The 13,348-nt window shown below is 40.3% G+C and overlaps 1 protein-coding gene across 8 annotated transcripts in view; it reads left to right on the top strand.

Moving 5' to 3' along the window:
- The window catches only part of ANKRD42 (ankyrin repeat domain 42), a 65,155-nt gene that overhangs the window by 45,159 nt on the left and 6,648 nt on the right, over positions 1-13,348 (top strand). For 3 of the 8 annotated variants that reach the window (XM_040255591.1, XM_040255592.1, XM_040255590.1), the window contains 2 exons: positions 1,617-1,743; positions 9,179-9,323. The exons of 1 other annotated variant lie outside the window; for it this stretch is intronic. In XM_040255591.1, the coding sequence (XP_040111525.1) occupies positions 1,617-1,743; positions 9,179-9,323 (272 nt within the window). The remainder of the gene's footprint in view (positions 1-1,616; positions 1,744-9,178; positions 9,324-13,348) is intronic. 4 more of the 8 variants (XR_005723617.1, XM_040255595.1, XM_040255594.1 and 1 more) reach the window with 2 other exon arrangements.

The following is a 13,348-nucleotide window of genomic DNA, read 5'->3' as shown; positions in this document are numbered from 1 at the left end:
TCTTGCACCCTTGTCATACAGTGAGACTCTGCTGGCTCCTGGCTGTGGTGTTTGCAGCTAGTGAGGGTTTTGTATGTGCTATTTTCTTATCCTTATTTAATTTTATGCCAGAACAAAGGCCAAAGGGCTAGCCAGCCTCTTCTTGGAACACTAGGTTTTGCAAGACCACCTGCAGGGGACTGGTTGGATTTCTTGTCATTTCAGAATTCTTGGAACTGAGTTTCAGTTCAGAGCATTCTTTAGTGAGTCAGGTTTAGGGTCATGGCATAGAACCCTGGAACCATTTGAGGTTTAGCTCCTGGCTCAACACTCCTGTCACGTCATCCAGTCATCCAGCATCCAGTTACTTTCAGTGAAGACACTCACTGCTGCCCAGGTGGCCCATTTCTACCTTCTGACAGGGTTCTTGTGAGGATTAAAATGTACAAGGCGTTTAGTGTAGTGTCCTGCCGATCCTAGGCACTCCACAAATGCACGATAACTCTTACCACTTTTATTTCAAGTTTCACCTTTGTTAAGATCTCTCTTCCTGGAGCTAATCCTGATTAGTCGTAGCTCTTACAATCCCATAGAACAGCTTTTTCAAAACAGCCTTCAAATATTAAAGATTAGATAAATAGTCACAATTCTTTCAACCTTATGTAACATAAAAAAAAAAAAACCCTTATTTGCTTGCTGGTGGTTATGGTGGATCCCAAACCTGTCTGCACATCTGCATTGTCAGAGGAGCTCCTATGGGATATGAAGACCTGAATTTGTAGGACTGATATGGAGCTCAAACATATGCATTTTAAAAAGTGCCCAAGTTGATTCTGATGTGTGCAGTTTGGAACCTGCAGCTCTAACCAACTGAGAGATAAATCAGAGGAAGTGGTTTTTAACCTAGTTGTATGGCAGAGTTTCTCAGCTTCTGTACTATTGACATTTTGGGCCAGATCGTTATTTGTTGAGGGGGTTCTTGTGTATATTTTAAGATCTTTAGTAGCATCCTGAGCCTCTACATGCCAATAGCCTGTTTCCCTTCATCCTCCAGCAAGTTAAAAGGTCTCCAGATATTGTCGCATACTCCTTGGAGGAGAAAATCAACCCAGGTTGAGAACTAGTACCACAAAGGATAGAAAAATCTTACTTTTAATAGGTGGAGAATAGCTCAAAGCAGCTATCAGCAAACTTCCTTCTCAGTATCATCTTTTGAAGGTACTACAAGTGACTAATGACAAAATTTGGGGATTGTATTAGTTCTGCTTTATCTTAAAGAAATCAAGCATATTTCAGTTTTTCTAATTGTCTGACATAATCAGATTATGTGTGATTGACACTCCTAAAACACTGCTGGCCAGCCTCCCTCCCTCCCTGTTCGTGGTATTAATAATAGCAGTAACAATGATACATCCTCCAGCATCAGTATCAGCCAGTTAGGTATTTCACTGTTTGTTCACCCTAATACTCTGCTACTGGTGTTTATCTTTCTATGTAGACATCATCCTCCCTCCCTCCCCTTCCCCTGACCTTGCAGACATGGCTCTAGAGGAAGAATATGCTTCAGGGCCAGCCTCCTGTGAGCACATGGGCTGTTACCTGTCTAAACTAGGTTGCTATTCAACTCTGTCTTGCAGTGAGAGCTTATAAGAAAATCGTAGAATTGAGACACCTCCTTGAAATTGCTGAGAGCAACTATAAACACTTGGGAGGAATAACAGAAGAAGATATAAAGCAGAAGAAAGAACAGCTCGAGTCTGCAAGGTAATGTCCTCAAAACTCTAGTGATTTGTTTTTACTTACCTTTCTAAATGCCATGTGAGGGTTTGTTGCTGAAAAACTTGTTTTTTCATGCCACCAAAGGGTTTGAGTTTCTAACTTGTTTTCCTCTTAAACTCTCAGGTGGAGAAGGTGTTAAGATTTTTTTTTAAATTGTGGTAAAATATGTGTAACATAAAATGTGTCACCTTAACCGTTTTTAAGGTAGAATTCAGTCGTGTTATGTACATTGACATTTTCACACAACCATTCTCCAGAACTTTCTATCTTGCAAAACTAAAACATTATAAGGAGGAGTTGTTGTTTTTGAGACAGCTACTTCGAGATTTTCAGCCAACACAGTCTCTAGCCATCCCTGTCATATTGGACTTCTGCTCAAAGTGTGTGACCCAGTCCTGTGTTCATGGATGGTGGTGCCCCCCGGAATGCTTGCGAGCCTGGAGGCAGTAAGGGCCCCCTCGCCTTTCACTTCCTGCACCCAAGGTCGGCTCTCGGCACATCTGGCCCCTCCGGCACATCTGGCCCCTCTCTAGTTGATGAACAGCTGCTGAGACCGAGGGTGTCAAGTGCTTATTCCTCCCACTCTGCTCTGCTAGTCTGTCTCCTTTCCACAGTGCACAGAGAACGCAGGCAGGCAGGAGGGAGACTTCTGCTTTTAGCAAACGTGGGTCTTTAAAGAGCAGAGCACATGGATTCTTTGCTTTCCCTGCCCTTTCCTTTCATTGGATTCTCTCCCTCCTCGTTAGAACCTCCTGTTTCCCTTTCATTCATCCTCTTCTGCATCTAGTCTCAGTAAGAGATCTGGTAATTTATTCAAAGTAACATCTAAGTTTTTGATAAGCTATCTTTCCATGGATATCTGAAAGTTGTGGTAGACCAAAAAAAATTTTTATTTTAATCAGAGTGTCTTTGTATTTCATAAATCACATCATACAAGTAGCTATCCACTGCCTCTGTAAAGTCTTTGAGATGTGGAATGTTTTTAATATTGGCCTCTGCCTAAGAGCCTAGCTAAAATTTCTTAGATCCCTTGTAGTCTAGAAAAGTACTTCACAGTGGAGCAATTATTTCCTAGATAATGAGATTTAAATTTTGTTCCCTTTACTTCTGAGACAGATTACTATACTACTTGTACTGTTGATACTGCTGAACTCTGCTGTATGCTAGACACTAGGTAAGCCTCTCATATATATTGTTTCATGCAACCTTCATACTTACATGAGCTGTTCTCTCACTATGTGGATTAGGAAACCAAGATGTAACTTACAGGTGAAGAGACTTGCATGAAGTCACAAAGAGAGGACTAAGGGTGAGGGGTGGAGCCAAGATTTGGCCTGAATCTATTGACTCCAAATCTATTAGCCAAGGTCATTACAATTTTAATAGTCTTCTTGTTATGTTGTTCAGTCACTAAGTCGTGTCTGACTCTTTGTGACCCCATGGACTGTAGCACGCCAGGCTCCTCTGTCCTCCATTAACTCCAAGAGTTTGCTCAGATTCATGTCCATTGAGTTGGTGATACTATCTAACCATCTCATCCTCTGTTGCCTCCTTATCCTTTTGCCTTCAACCTTTCCCAGCTTCAGGGTCTTTCTCAATGAGTTGGCTCTTTGCATCAGGTGGCCAAAGTATTGAAGCTTCAGCATCAGTCCTACCAATGAATATTCAGGGTTGGTTTCCTTTAGGATTGACTAGTTTGATCTTCTTGCAGTCCAGGGGACTCTTGAGAGTCTTCTCCAGCACCACAATTTGAAAGCATCAGTTCTTTGGTGCTCAGTTTTCTTTATGGTCCAACTCTCACATCTGTACATGACAACTGGAGAAACCATAGCTTTGATTATATGGACCTTTGTTGGCAAAGTGATCTCTGCTTTTTAATACACTGTCTAGGTTTGTCATAACTTTCCTTCTAAGGAGCAAGTGCCTTTTAATTTCATGGCTGCAGTCACCGTCCACAGTGATTTTCAAGCCCCCCCCAAAATAAAATCTGTCACTGCTTCTACTTTTCTCCCCTTCTATTTGCCATGGAGTGATGGGACCAGACACCATGATCTTCCTTTTTTTTAAAGTTGATTTTTAAAATTAGTTTAATTGGAGAATAATTACAATATCGTGATGGTTTTCCCCATACATTGGGACTTTCCATGTGGCACTAGGGTAAAGAACCTGCCTGTCAATGCACGAGATGTAAAAGACACAGGTTCGATCCCTGGGTCAGGAAGATCCCCTGGGGGAGGGCATGGCAACCCATTCCAGTGTTCTTCCCTGAAGAATCCCATGGACAGAGGAGTCTGGGAGGCTACAGTCCATAGGGTTGCACAGAGTTGGAGATGACTATGAGAATAATTGGAGAATAATTACTTTACAACATTGTGATGGTTTTTCCCATACATTGACATGAATCAGCCATGGGTCCCCCCATCCTGAACCCCCCTCCCACCTTCCTCCCCACCCCATCCCTATGGTTTGTCCCAGAGCACCACCTTTGAGTGCCCTGCTTCGTGCATCGAACTTGCAGTGGTCATCAATTTCACAAATGGTAGTATACATGTTTCAGGGCTCTTCTCTCCAATCACCACACCCTTGCCTTCTCCGACAGAGTCCAAAAGTCTGTTCTTTGCATCAGTGTCTCTTTTGCTGCCTTGCAAAAAGGATTGTTGTTACCATCTTTCTAAATTCCACATATGTGTTAATATACAGTATTGGTGTTTCTCTTTCTGACTTCACTCTGTATAATAGGTTCCAGTTTTATCCACCTCACTGGAACTGACTTAAATGTGTTCTTTTTTATAGCGGAGTAATATTCCATTGTGTATATGTACCACAACTTCCTTATCCGTTCATCTGCCGACGGACATACATGTCCTAGCTATTGTAAACAGTGCTGCAATGAACATTGGGGTACATGTGTCTCTTTCAGTTCTGGTTTCCCCAGTGTGAACGCTCAGCAGTGGGATTGCTGGGTTGTATAGCACTTCTGTTCCCAGTTTTTTAAGGAATCTCCACATTGTTCTCCATAGTGGCTGTTCTAGTTTGCATTCCCACCAATAGTATAAGAGAGTTCCCTTTTCTCCACACCATCTCCAGCATTTATTGTTTGTAGACTTTTTGATAACAGCCATTCTGACTGGCTTGAGATGATATCTCATTGTAGTTTTGATTTGCATTTCTCTAGTAATGAGTGATGTTGACCATCTTTTCATGTGTTTGTTAGCCATCTATATGTCTTTGGAGAAATGTTTGTTTAGGTCTTTTTTGCCACTTTTTGATTGGGTTGTTTGTTTTTCTGGTATTGAGCTACATGAGCTGCTTGTATATTTTGGAGATTAATTCTTTGTCAGTTGCTTCATTTGCTATTATTTTCTTCCATTCTGAGGGCTGTGTCTTCACCTTGCTTATAGTTTCCTTCATTGCTCATAAGCTTTTAAGTTTAATTAGGTCTCACTTGTTTATTTTTGTTTTTATCTCCATTACTCTGGAAGGTGGGTCATAGAGGATTTTGCTGTGATTTATGTCATTGAGTGTTCTGCCTGTGTTTTCCTCTAAGAGTTTTATAGTTTTGGGTCTTACATTTGGATCTTTAATTCATTTTGAGTTTATTTTGTGTACGGTGATAGAAAGTTTTCTAATTTCATTCTTTTATATGTGGTTGACCAGTTTTCCCAGCCCTGTTTGTTAAAAGAGATTGTCTTTTCTCCATTGTATATTTTTGCCTCTTTTGTCAAAGATAAGGTGTCCACAGGTGCTTGGGTTTACCTCTGGGCTTTCTATTTTGTTCCATTGATCTCTGTTTCTGTCTTGTGCCAGTACCATACTGTCTTGCTGACTGTAGCTTTGTAGTGTCGTCTGAAGTCAGGAAGGTTGTTGATTCCTCTAGTTCCATTCTTCTTTCTCAAGATTGCTTTGGTTATTCGAGGTTTTTTGTGTTTCCATACAAACTGTGAAATTATATGTTCTAGTTCTGTGAAAAATACTGTTGGTAGCTTGATAGGGATTACATTGAATCTGTAGATTGTTTTGGGTAGTCTGCTTATTTTCACTATATTGATTCTTCCAATCCACAAACATGGTATATTTCTCCATCTATTTGTGTCATCTTTGATTTCTTTCATCAATGTTTTATAGTTTTCTATGTATTGGTCTTTTTTTTCTTTAGGAAAATTTATTCCTAGTATTTTATTCTTTTTGTTGCAGTGGTGAATGGGATTGTTTCCTTAATTTCTCTATTTTTTCATTGTTAGTGTATAGGATTGCAAGGGATTTCTGTGTATTAATTTTATATCCTGCAACTTTACTGTATTCATTGATTAGCTCTAGTAATTTTCTGGTGACATCTTTATTTAGGGTTTTCTTTGTAGAGGATCATGTCATCCTCTACAATGCAAGTTTTACTTCTTCTTTTCCAGTCTGGATTCCTTTTATTTCTTTTTCTTCTCTGATTGCTGCAGCTAGGACTTCCAAAACTATGTTGAATAGTAGTGGTGAGAGTGGGCAACCATGTCTTGCTCCTGATTTTAGAGGAAATGTTTTCAGTTTTTCACCATTGAGAATTAATGTTTGTTGGGGTTTGTCATATATGACTTTTTTTATGTTGAGGTGTATTCTCTCTGTGTCTGCTTTCTGGAGAGTTTTTATCATAAATGGGTGTTGAGTTTTGTCAAAGGCTTTCTCTGCATCTATTGAGATAATCATATGGTTTTTATCTTTCAATTTGTTAATATGGTGTATCACATTGATTGACTTGCGAATATTGAAGAATCTGTGCATCCTTGGGATAAAGCCCACTTGATCATGATGTATGATCTTTTTAATATGTTTTTGGTTTCTGTTTGCTAGAATTTTGTTGAGGATTTTTGCATCTATGTTCATCAGTGATACTGGGTGGTAATTTTCTTTTTTTGTGGCATCTTTGTCTGGTCTTGGTATTAGGGTGATGGTGGCCTCATAGAACGAGTTTGGGGGTTGCTTTCCTCTGCAATTTCCTGGAAGAGTTTGAGTGGGATAGGTGTTAGCTCTTTAAATTTTTGGTAGAATTCATTTGTGAAGCCATCTGGTCCTGGGGTTTGTTTGTTGGAAGATTTTTGATTACAGTTTCGATTTCTGTGCTTGCGATTGATCTGTTCAGATTTTCTATTTCTTCCATAATGTTAAGTTTTAAACCAGCTTTTTCACACTTCCCTTTCACCCTCATCAAGAGACTCTTTAGTTCCTCTTCACTTTCTGCCATTAGAGTGGTATTATCTGCATATCTGAGGTTGTTGATATTTCTCCTAGTGATCTTGATTCCAGCTTGTGCTTCATCCAGCCCAGATGATGTATTCTGCATATAAATTAAATAAGTGAAGTGAAGTGAAGTCGCTCAGTTGTGTCTGACTCTTTGTGACCCCATGGACTGTGGCCCACCAGGCTCCTCCATCCATGGAATTGTCTAGGCAAGGATACTGGAGTGGGTTGCCATTTCCTTCTCCAGGGGATCTTCCCAACCCAGGGATTGAACCCAGGTCTCCTGCATTGCGGGCAGATGCTTTACCATCTGAGCCACCAGGGAATAGGGTGACAATATACAGCTTTGATGTCCTCCTTTCCCAGTTTTGAACCAGTCCGTTGTTCCATGTCTGATTCCAACTGTTGCTTCTTGACCCACATACAGGTTTCTCAGGAGACAGATAAGATGGTCTGACACTCCCATCCCTTTAAGAATTTTCCACAGCTTGTTGTGATGCACACAGTCAAAGGTATTAGTGTAGTCAATGAAGCAGAAGTAGATGTTTTCCTGGAATTCCCTTGCTTTTTCCATGATCCATCCACTTGTTAGTTTCCCACTAGTACATCCTAAGACATTTATTCTTTGGATACAAGCTCCTGATACTAGATGTAAATATAAAGAAAACCTGGCTAAGAATTGGTCAAGGGATGTCCTTTTGATTTTTTAATTAGTTCGATGAAACTTAGAATCAGTCATGGAGCTGATTTTCTTTTCCTTTTTTCTGAATTCTAGATTTTCATAGTTAAGTTGTTCTTTCCTATCCCCAGCCTCAACTCCACTCACTTCCATACTAGAGCTACTATTGCTTATTCTTAGATTGCCCTCTTTGAGACCTGACATCCAACTCAGCCTGCCTTGGGAGTTCTGGTCCCCTCATCATCCCAATAAGGCAGAAAATAACTCTGGTTCAAATCCTAGCATCACTTGTCTGGGTTTATTTTTGTTTATTTTCACATCGTCCTGATACATCTCCCAACTCCTTGTCCCTGTTCCTTCCTCTCCCACCCTCATACCCTGTGGTCTGTTAATCATGTTAAAACCTAAGCAGATAAATCTCACCTATTGTTCACTGAAAGAAGCCAGGCCCACAAACGTATATAATGTACAACTTCATTTACGAGCAGAGACAAAACTAATCTAACATGATAGGTGTTCAGAAGTTTGGGTGCTTGTTCAAAGCGAAGATTGCCTGGGGAGAATGTGAGGAACTTTCTGAGATAACAAGTGTTTTGTATCTTGGTAGTCATGGTGGATGCAAAGGTGTACACATTAGTGGAAACTCATTGAAGGGAATTCACTGGTGGTCCAGTGCTTAAAGAGTCTGTGCTTCCACTGCAGGGGGCACATGCTGCATGGCCTGGCCACGAAACAAGAAAAGAAAAGAAACTCGTTGAATTGTTTACTTGATATTTGTGTAATCACACAAAGTGAATTTTACATCATTAGAAAGAAAGCTGAACAAAGCAAAAGAAATCTAAGTTGTTATAGTCCTGCTCTCTCTCTGTTGAGACCCTCCAATGGCTTCCCGTTTCACTGAGTGAAGCCTGGTCCTCGCTGTGACCTGTACGACCCTGCTTGTTCTGGCTTCTTTTACCTCTCGGACTCTACTCCAGTCCCACTGGCTTTCCAGTTTTCTTCTAGTTCCCCAGGCATTTCTCTGCCTGAGGACCTTTGCACTTGCTGTTCTGTCTGGGATGCTCTTTCCCTGGATATCCACTTAATTATCTCTTACTTCCTTTGGAATTTTGCTCACAAGCTCCCTTCTCAGTAAGGCATTCCCTGGTCACTGTGTATGAAATATTAACCCCTTCCTCTACAACATCGTCTATGACTGTCTTGTTCTGTTTTCTCCCTCCCTAGCATTTATTACCTTCCAACATACTTATATTTAAGTACATATATCTTCTTATTTATTTTCTTTACTGTCTTTCTCCCCTGCCTAAGAAAGCCCCATGAGGGCAGAAACAGCCTACTTTGTTCACTACTTTATTCCCAGGATCTAGATCAGTGTGAGATCACAGTAGACTTTTAATACATATTTGTTGAATACATGATTTATTTGCCTTAAATGTAATGTATGGATACTTTTCACTATTACCAGAAATAATTGCTAGTTGATATTGGTTATTGATTGAGAACAAAATTTTTTGACAGGACTATCAAAGAGCTGCAGGGCCAGCTCGAGTATGAACGATTACGCAGAGAGAAGTTAGAATGTCAGCTGGATGAGTATCGAGTGGAGGTGGATCAACTCAAGGAGATGCTGGAAAAAACTCAGGTCCCCAACTTTGTGGCTGTGGTTTGTATCCTTCTCAACACATTTATGTTTCTCAAGAGACAGTATATAAGAGTAGCTAAGAGTACAAGCTTTGGATGGTGCTATTTGGGTTTGAATTCCAGCTACAACCATTTTTTGGTTTGGACAAGTCATTTAACCTTTCTGTGCCTTAGGTATAAATTGGAGATAATTTATAATTTCTAGAGTGTTCTAAGAATGAAAGGAATATATATGTGTGTGTGTATACATATACAAGAGATTAATTAAGAGATTATTAATTTGTACAAAATAAAAAGCTAGGAAGTTTTTATTATAATCATATTTGAGGTGGTATAGCTCTGGAACAAAATTAACTCACCCATGAGGACTTTAATAACCACTTTAAAAATACTAAAATAATATATGTCCTTGTTGTTAAATGTTAAAAGCAGGGCAGATGCTCCTTCGCATTCTGAGTTGCATTCTCCAGAAGAAGCTGCTGTGGTTTGGTCTTGTATTAGACAACATTCTGTTCACCTGCAAGCACGTGTGTTTATTTCTATATGCAAATACAAACATTTTCTCTGGGTTTTGGTATCTCATCTGTGCTTAATTTTCCAGGGGATATAATTAATTGTCATAATCAACCCATTCTCTTTTTTTGCCGTGATCATCTGATCTCATGTTTAGCCCCTGGGGTCACTTTAGTATGGAGAGGCTGGCTGGAGCAGTCCTGAGGTGTTGTCTTCTGGACACACACCTTTTATAAACTACCATACTCCAGATCCGCCACCTGTCCACCTTGTGGTGGGAAATTACCAGCTCCGGTCTCCTCAGAGCAGGGACGTACACTGTTCTTTACTAGCTGCCTGTATCTTTGGCTGCACACCTTTTGAGTCAATCCAAATTGATGGTCTGCATAGGACGTTTTTGGGGCTTTAGCTGTTTATGATTACTCTTTTCTTGCCCAGAAACATGTGTTCCCAGGGTAAGTTTGACAACACGCTCTAGAGCACCTCCTCCCTAAGACCTTGCTCTCTACCAGCAACGTGTAGCTCTCAGGAGTGCTGACTTGTGGTCCTGTGCTCTGGGCCCATTGGGTTCTGTGGTCCTGTAGGTTCCACCAGTTTTTGTAAATGAGCAAATGTCACTGACCTCTCATGGAAACTGCTTATTTTCTGTTCTGCAAAAGTTTCTGGGTTTCAATTTCCTCATCTGTAAAATGGAGATAACACCTACCCCATGGGGTATTGATGTTAGGTGAAATACTGTGTGAAAATCCTGGTCTCTTCTGTCTCCAGTGTTCATAGTATTACATTCTCCCTTCCTCATATCCTTTCCTATTTTTATCCTTTCTTTCTTTCCATTTTCTACATATGAGTTGTGTAAACATAGTGGATAAATGTATAGAGCCCTATGCATCTGAGAGTAGAAGGAATTAGTTTATTTTGGAGTCTAAACACATAAAATATAAATAAAATGAACTTTGGATTCTGTACTTACTTTTATAGAGGCTTTAAGAAGCTCTCACTAAATCTCCTGCCACCTGCTGATAAAGAGACCTGTGATTGGGTCTCCATCTTAAGATTTTGTAAAATAATCTATAAAAGAATCTGCAATAGTATAACTTTTAGCCAGAAAAAAATTTCTTAGGCTAGTTTGATGTAATGCACTGAAATCATTTCTTTATAACTGGTTTTGATAATAACTTTCTGTAGTGCTTTCTCATATACTATGTCAGCTTATATTAACCCACCTCACAAGCTTATTGTTTTCTATTCTCTTACATGTAGCCTACCTTTTCCTGAACTTGCCCAACACTTTCCCACCCCCAAGCCTTTGTTCGTTTTGTTTTCGTTTGTAAAGTTCATCACACTGCACACTCTTTGGGGTGCTCTTTGATATGTGGCTTCCCTGGTGGCTCAGATGGTAAAGAATCTGCCTGCAATGCAGGAGACCTGGATTCGATCCCTGGGTCGGGAAGATCCCCTGGAGAAGGGCATGGACAAAGGAACCTGGCAGGCCATGGGGTTGCAAATGGTTGGACATGACTGAGCAACTAACACTTTTAATATGTGTATTATACTTAAAATGTTTACTTAAAAAACCTAAACTAGATGGGAACTCTAATAGCTTCGGTAGAGATGTCTGTCCACAGATCGAGGCAGCACTGAACTCCTCATGCTTCCGTCTATAACCGGTGTCATTTGGGAGGTCATTGGTGTAAAGCTTTGGGCCATGCTTGATAATCTAGAATGGCCAATGTGGAACTGGTAACGTTCCATGATTACTTCCGGGTTTAACTTTCTCTTGCTTTCTACCTACAAGGCTGTGGAATGTGATTGGACTTTTGATATGTTCTCTGCTGGGCTTTTCTCTGTCCTGACATCCTAGCCTGTGAGCCCATTAATGGTCCTTGGAACAATCTGAGAGCTTAAGTGAGTTTATCCATGCTGAGCTACTACTGTAAGGAAGTTCTAGAAGTTTGTGATTTGTCTTTGTATTGGTTATACTGTTTCGACACTCTGTTAAGATTTTACTCACAATCAAGAAGGTGGGATTTACTTCGTTTTAGTTGTGTGTGCTTCCCAGAACTTCTTAGGTTGCATGGAGCTTTGTAAAAACAAGAATCCCATATGCTTGTGTCACCAGTTTCATGTGCAGTGGTGTTGGGCTCTTCAACAAACCTGTATATTCTTTCAGATGGAAATTGGTTAATATTTAGAATACATACATTTTCATAGAGGGGTTGTTGGCTAATGTACACTTAGAATTGCTTTTGGTGCCTAAGTATCAAGATTTATGTGTTTAATCTCTCAGTATCGCAGTTCTTTTCTCCCAAGTTTGGGAGAAAACATATTAGGGAGAAAAATGTTTCTGGCTAAAATTTATGGTGAGGAAATGAGTAATCTTGGTGAAGAATGTTCCCCAAATGCAAAAACATTTGGAATCTGGAACTTTCAGTGAACACTTACTGGAGGCCTCTTGGGTGCCAAGCACCTATTTTCTTTTGAACTAGTTTATGGTAAGGCTTGGTTTGATAGAAGTTACTTACTTGATGTTAGTTGAGGCTTTGGTATTTAATCACTTTCTAGAGTATTTGGGATTGTTAAAAACCTCCTTTAGGAAGTTAGCATATATGAAAAAGGAAGGAAAATAAATGTTACTGTTAGCAAAAGTCTGGTAATGCTATTAAGCACTAGAAAATTGGCTCTCTCTGACAAGTAGCTTCCTGTCTTTCCCTACATTTTTTGTTTTCTTTCTCTGATTCTTAGTTGGGTGAGGTTAAACTCCTGCCCTACCTCAGTGTTTTTCTTTGATGTACATCTTTGCATTCATCCCGTGATGATCTTGAGGTCCTCCTGAAACCTGGGGGTCAATTGAGCATCTATTCTCCATCTGCTACTCCACCAGACTCCGGAGTGGGAACCAGCTCTCATGCCTATTTGTATACCTACAGCACAGTATATACAGTATAGTTGTGGGAACTCAATGAGCAAATTTTTTGCTGGAAGACAGAATTGAAGAATGGTTGTAACATGATCTTAGGTGTCAGACAAAATTTGGGTTAAAATCCTGCCATTGACTTAGTGTTGTAACCTTGGGGAAAGTTGTCTAATGTCTCGGACTTCTGTCTCTGTATTTCTAAAATGTTGGAAATACAACCTGCTTCACCTTGTTGTATGTGTAAAGTATGAAGTACAGTGGCACCATCTGCTAAACCCCACTGAAAGGTTTGTTGTTCTTGGTCTTCAGACTGGTTGGTTGGCAAGCTTTTTCAAGAGAAAGGGTCGTATTACTCTATGCACACCAGTGCGTGGCCACTATAAGGGACAGCTAGCAGATTCTCCATCTATTCCTCGCTCAAGTTTGCAGCTGAGGAGAAGGAACAGATGTGTGATTTTTGTTTTCCTGGGTAGTGTTGCAATAACAGCAGTTTGCTTCTGTGTTCACATGCTCGTATGAGTTAAGCTGACTGACCTCATTAGCAAAGGTATAGGTGGGAACACCTTGGGGACTGCCGCCTCTAGTCGTGGGCTTTCCTGATAAGACATGCGCCTTGTGAT

This window comes from Oryx dammah, unplaced genomic scaffold, assembly GCF_014754425.2.
Source record: "Oryx dammah isolate SB20612 unplaced genomic scaffold, SCBI_Odam_1.1 HiC_scaffold_15, whole genome shotgun sequence".
NCBI lineage: Eukaryota > Metazoa > Chordata > Mammalia > Artiodactyla > Bovidae > Oryx > Oryx dammah.
This window is presented reverse-complemented; position numbering and strand designations above follow the sequence as displayed.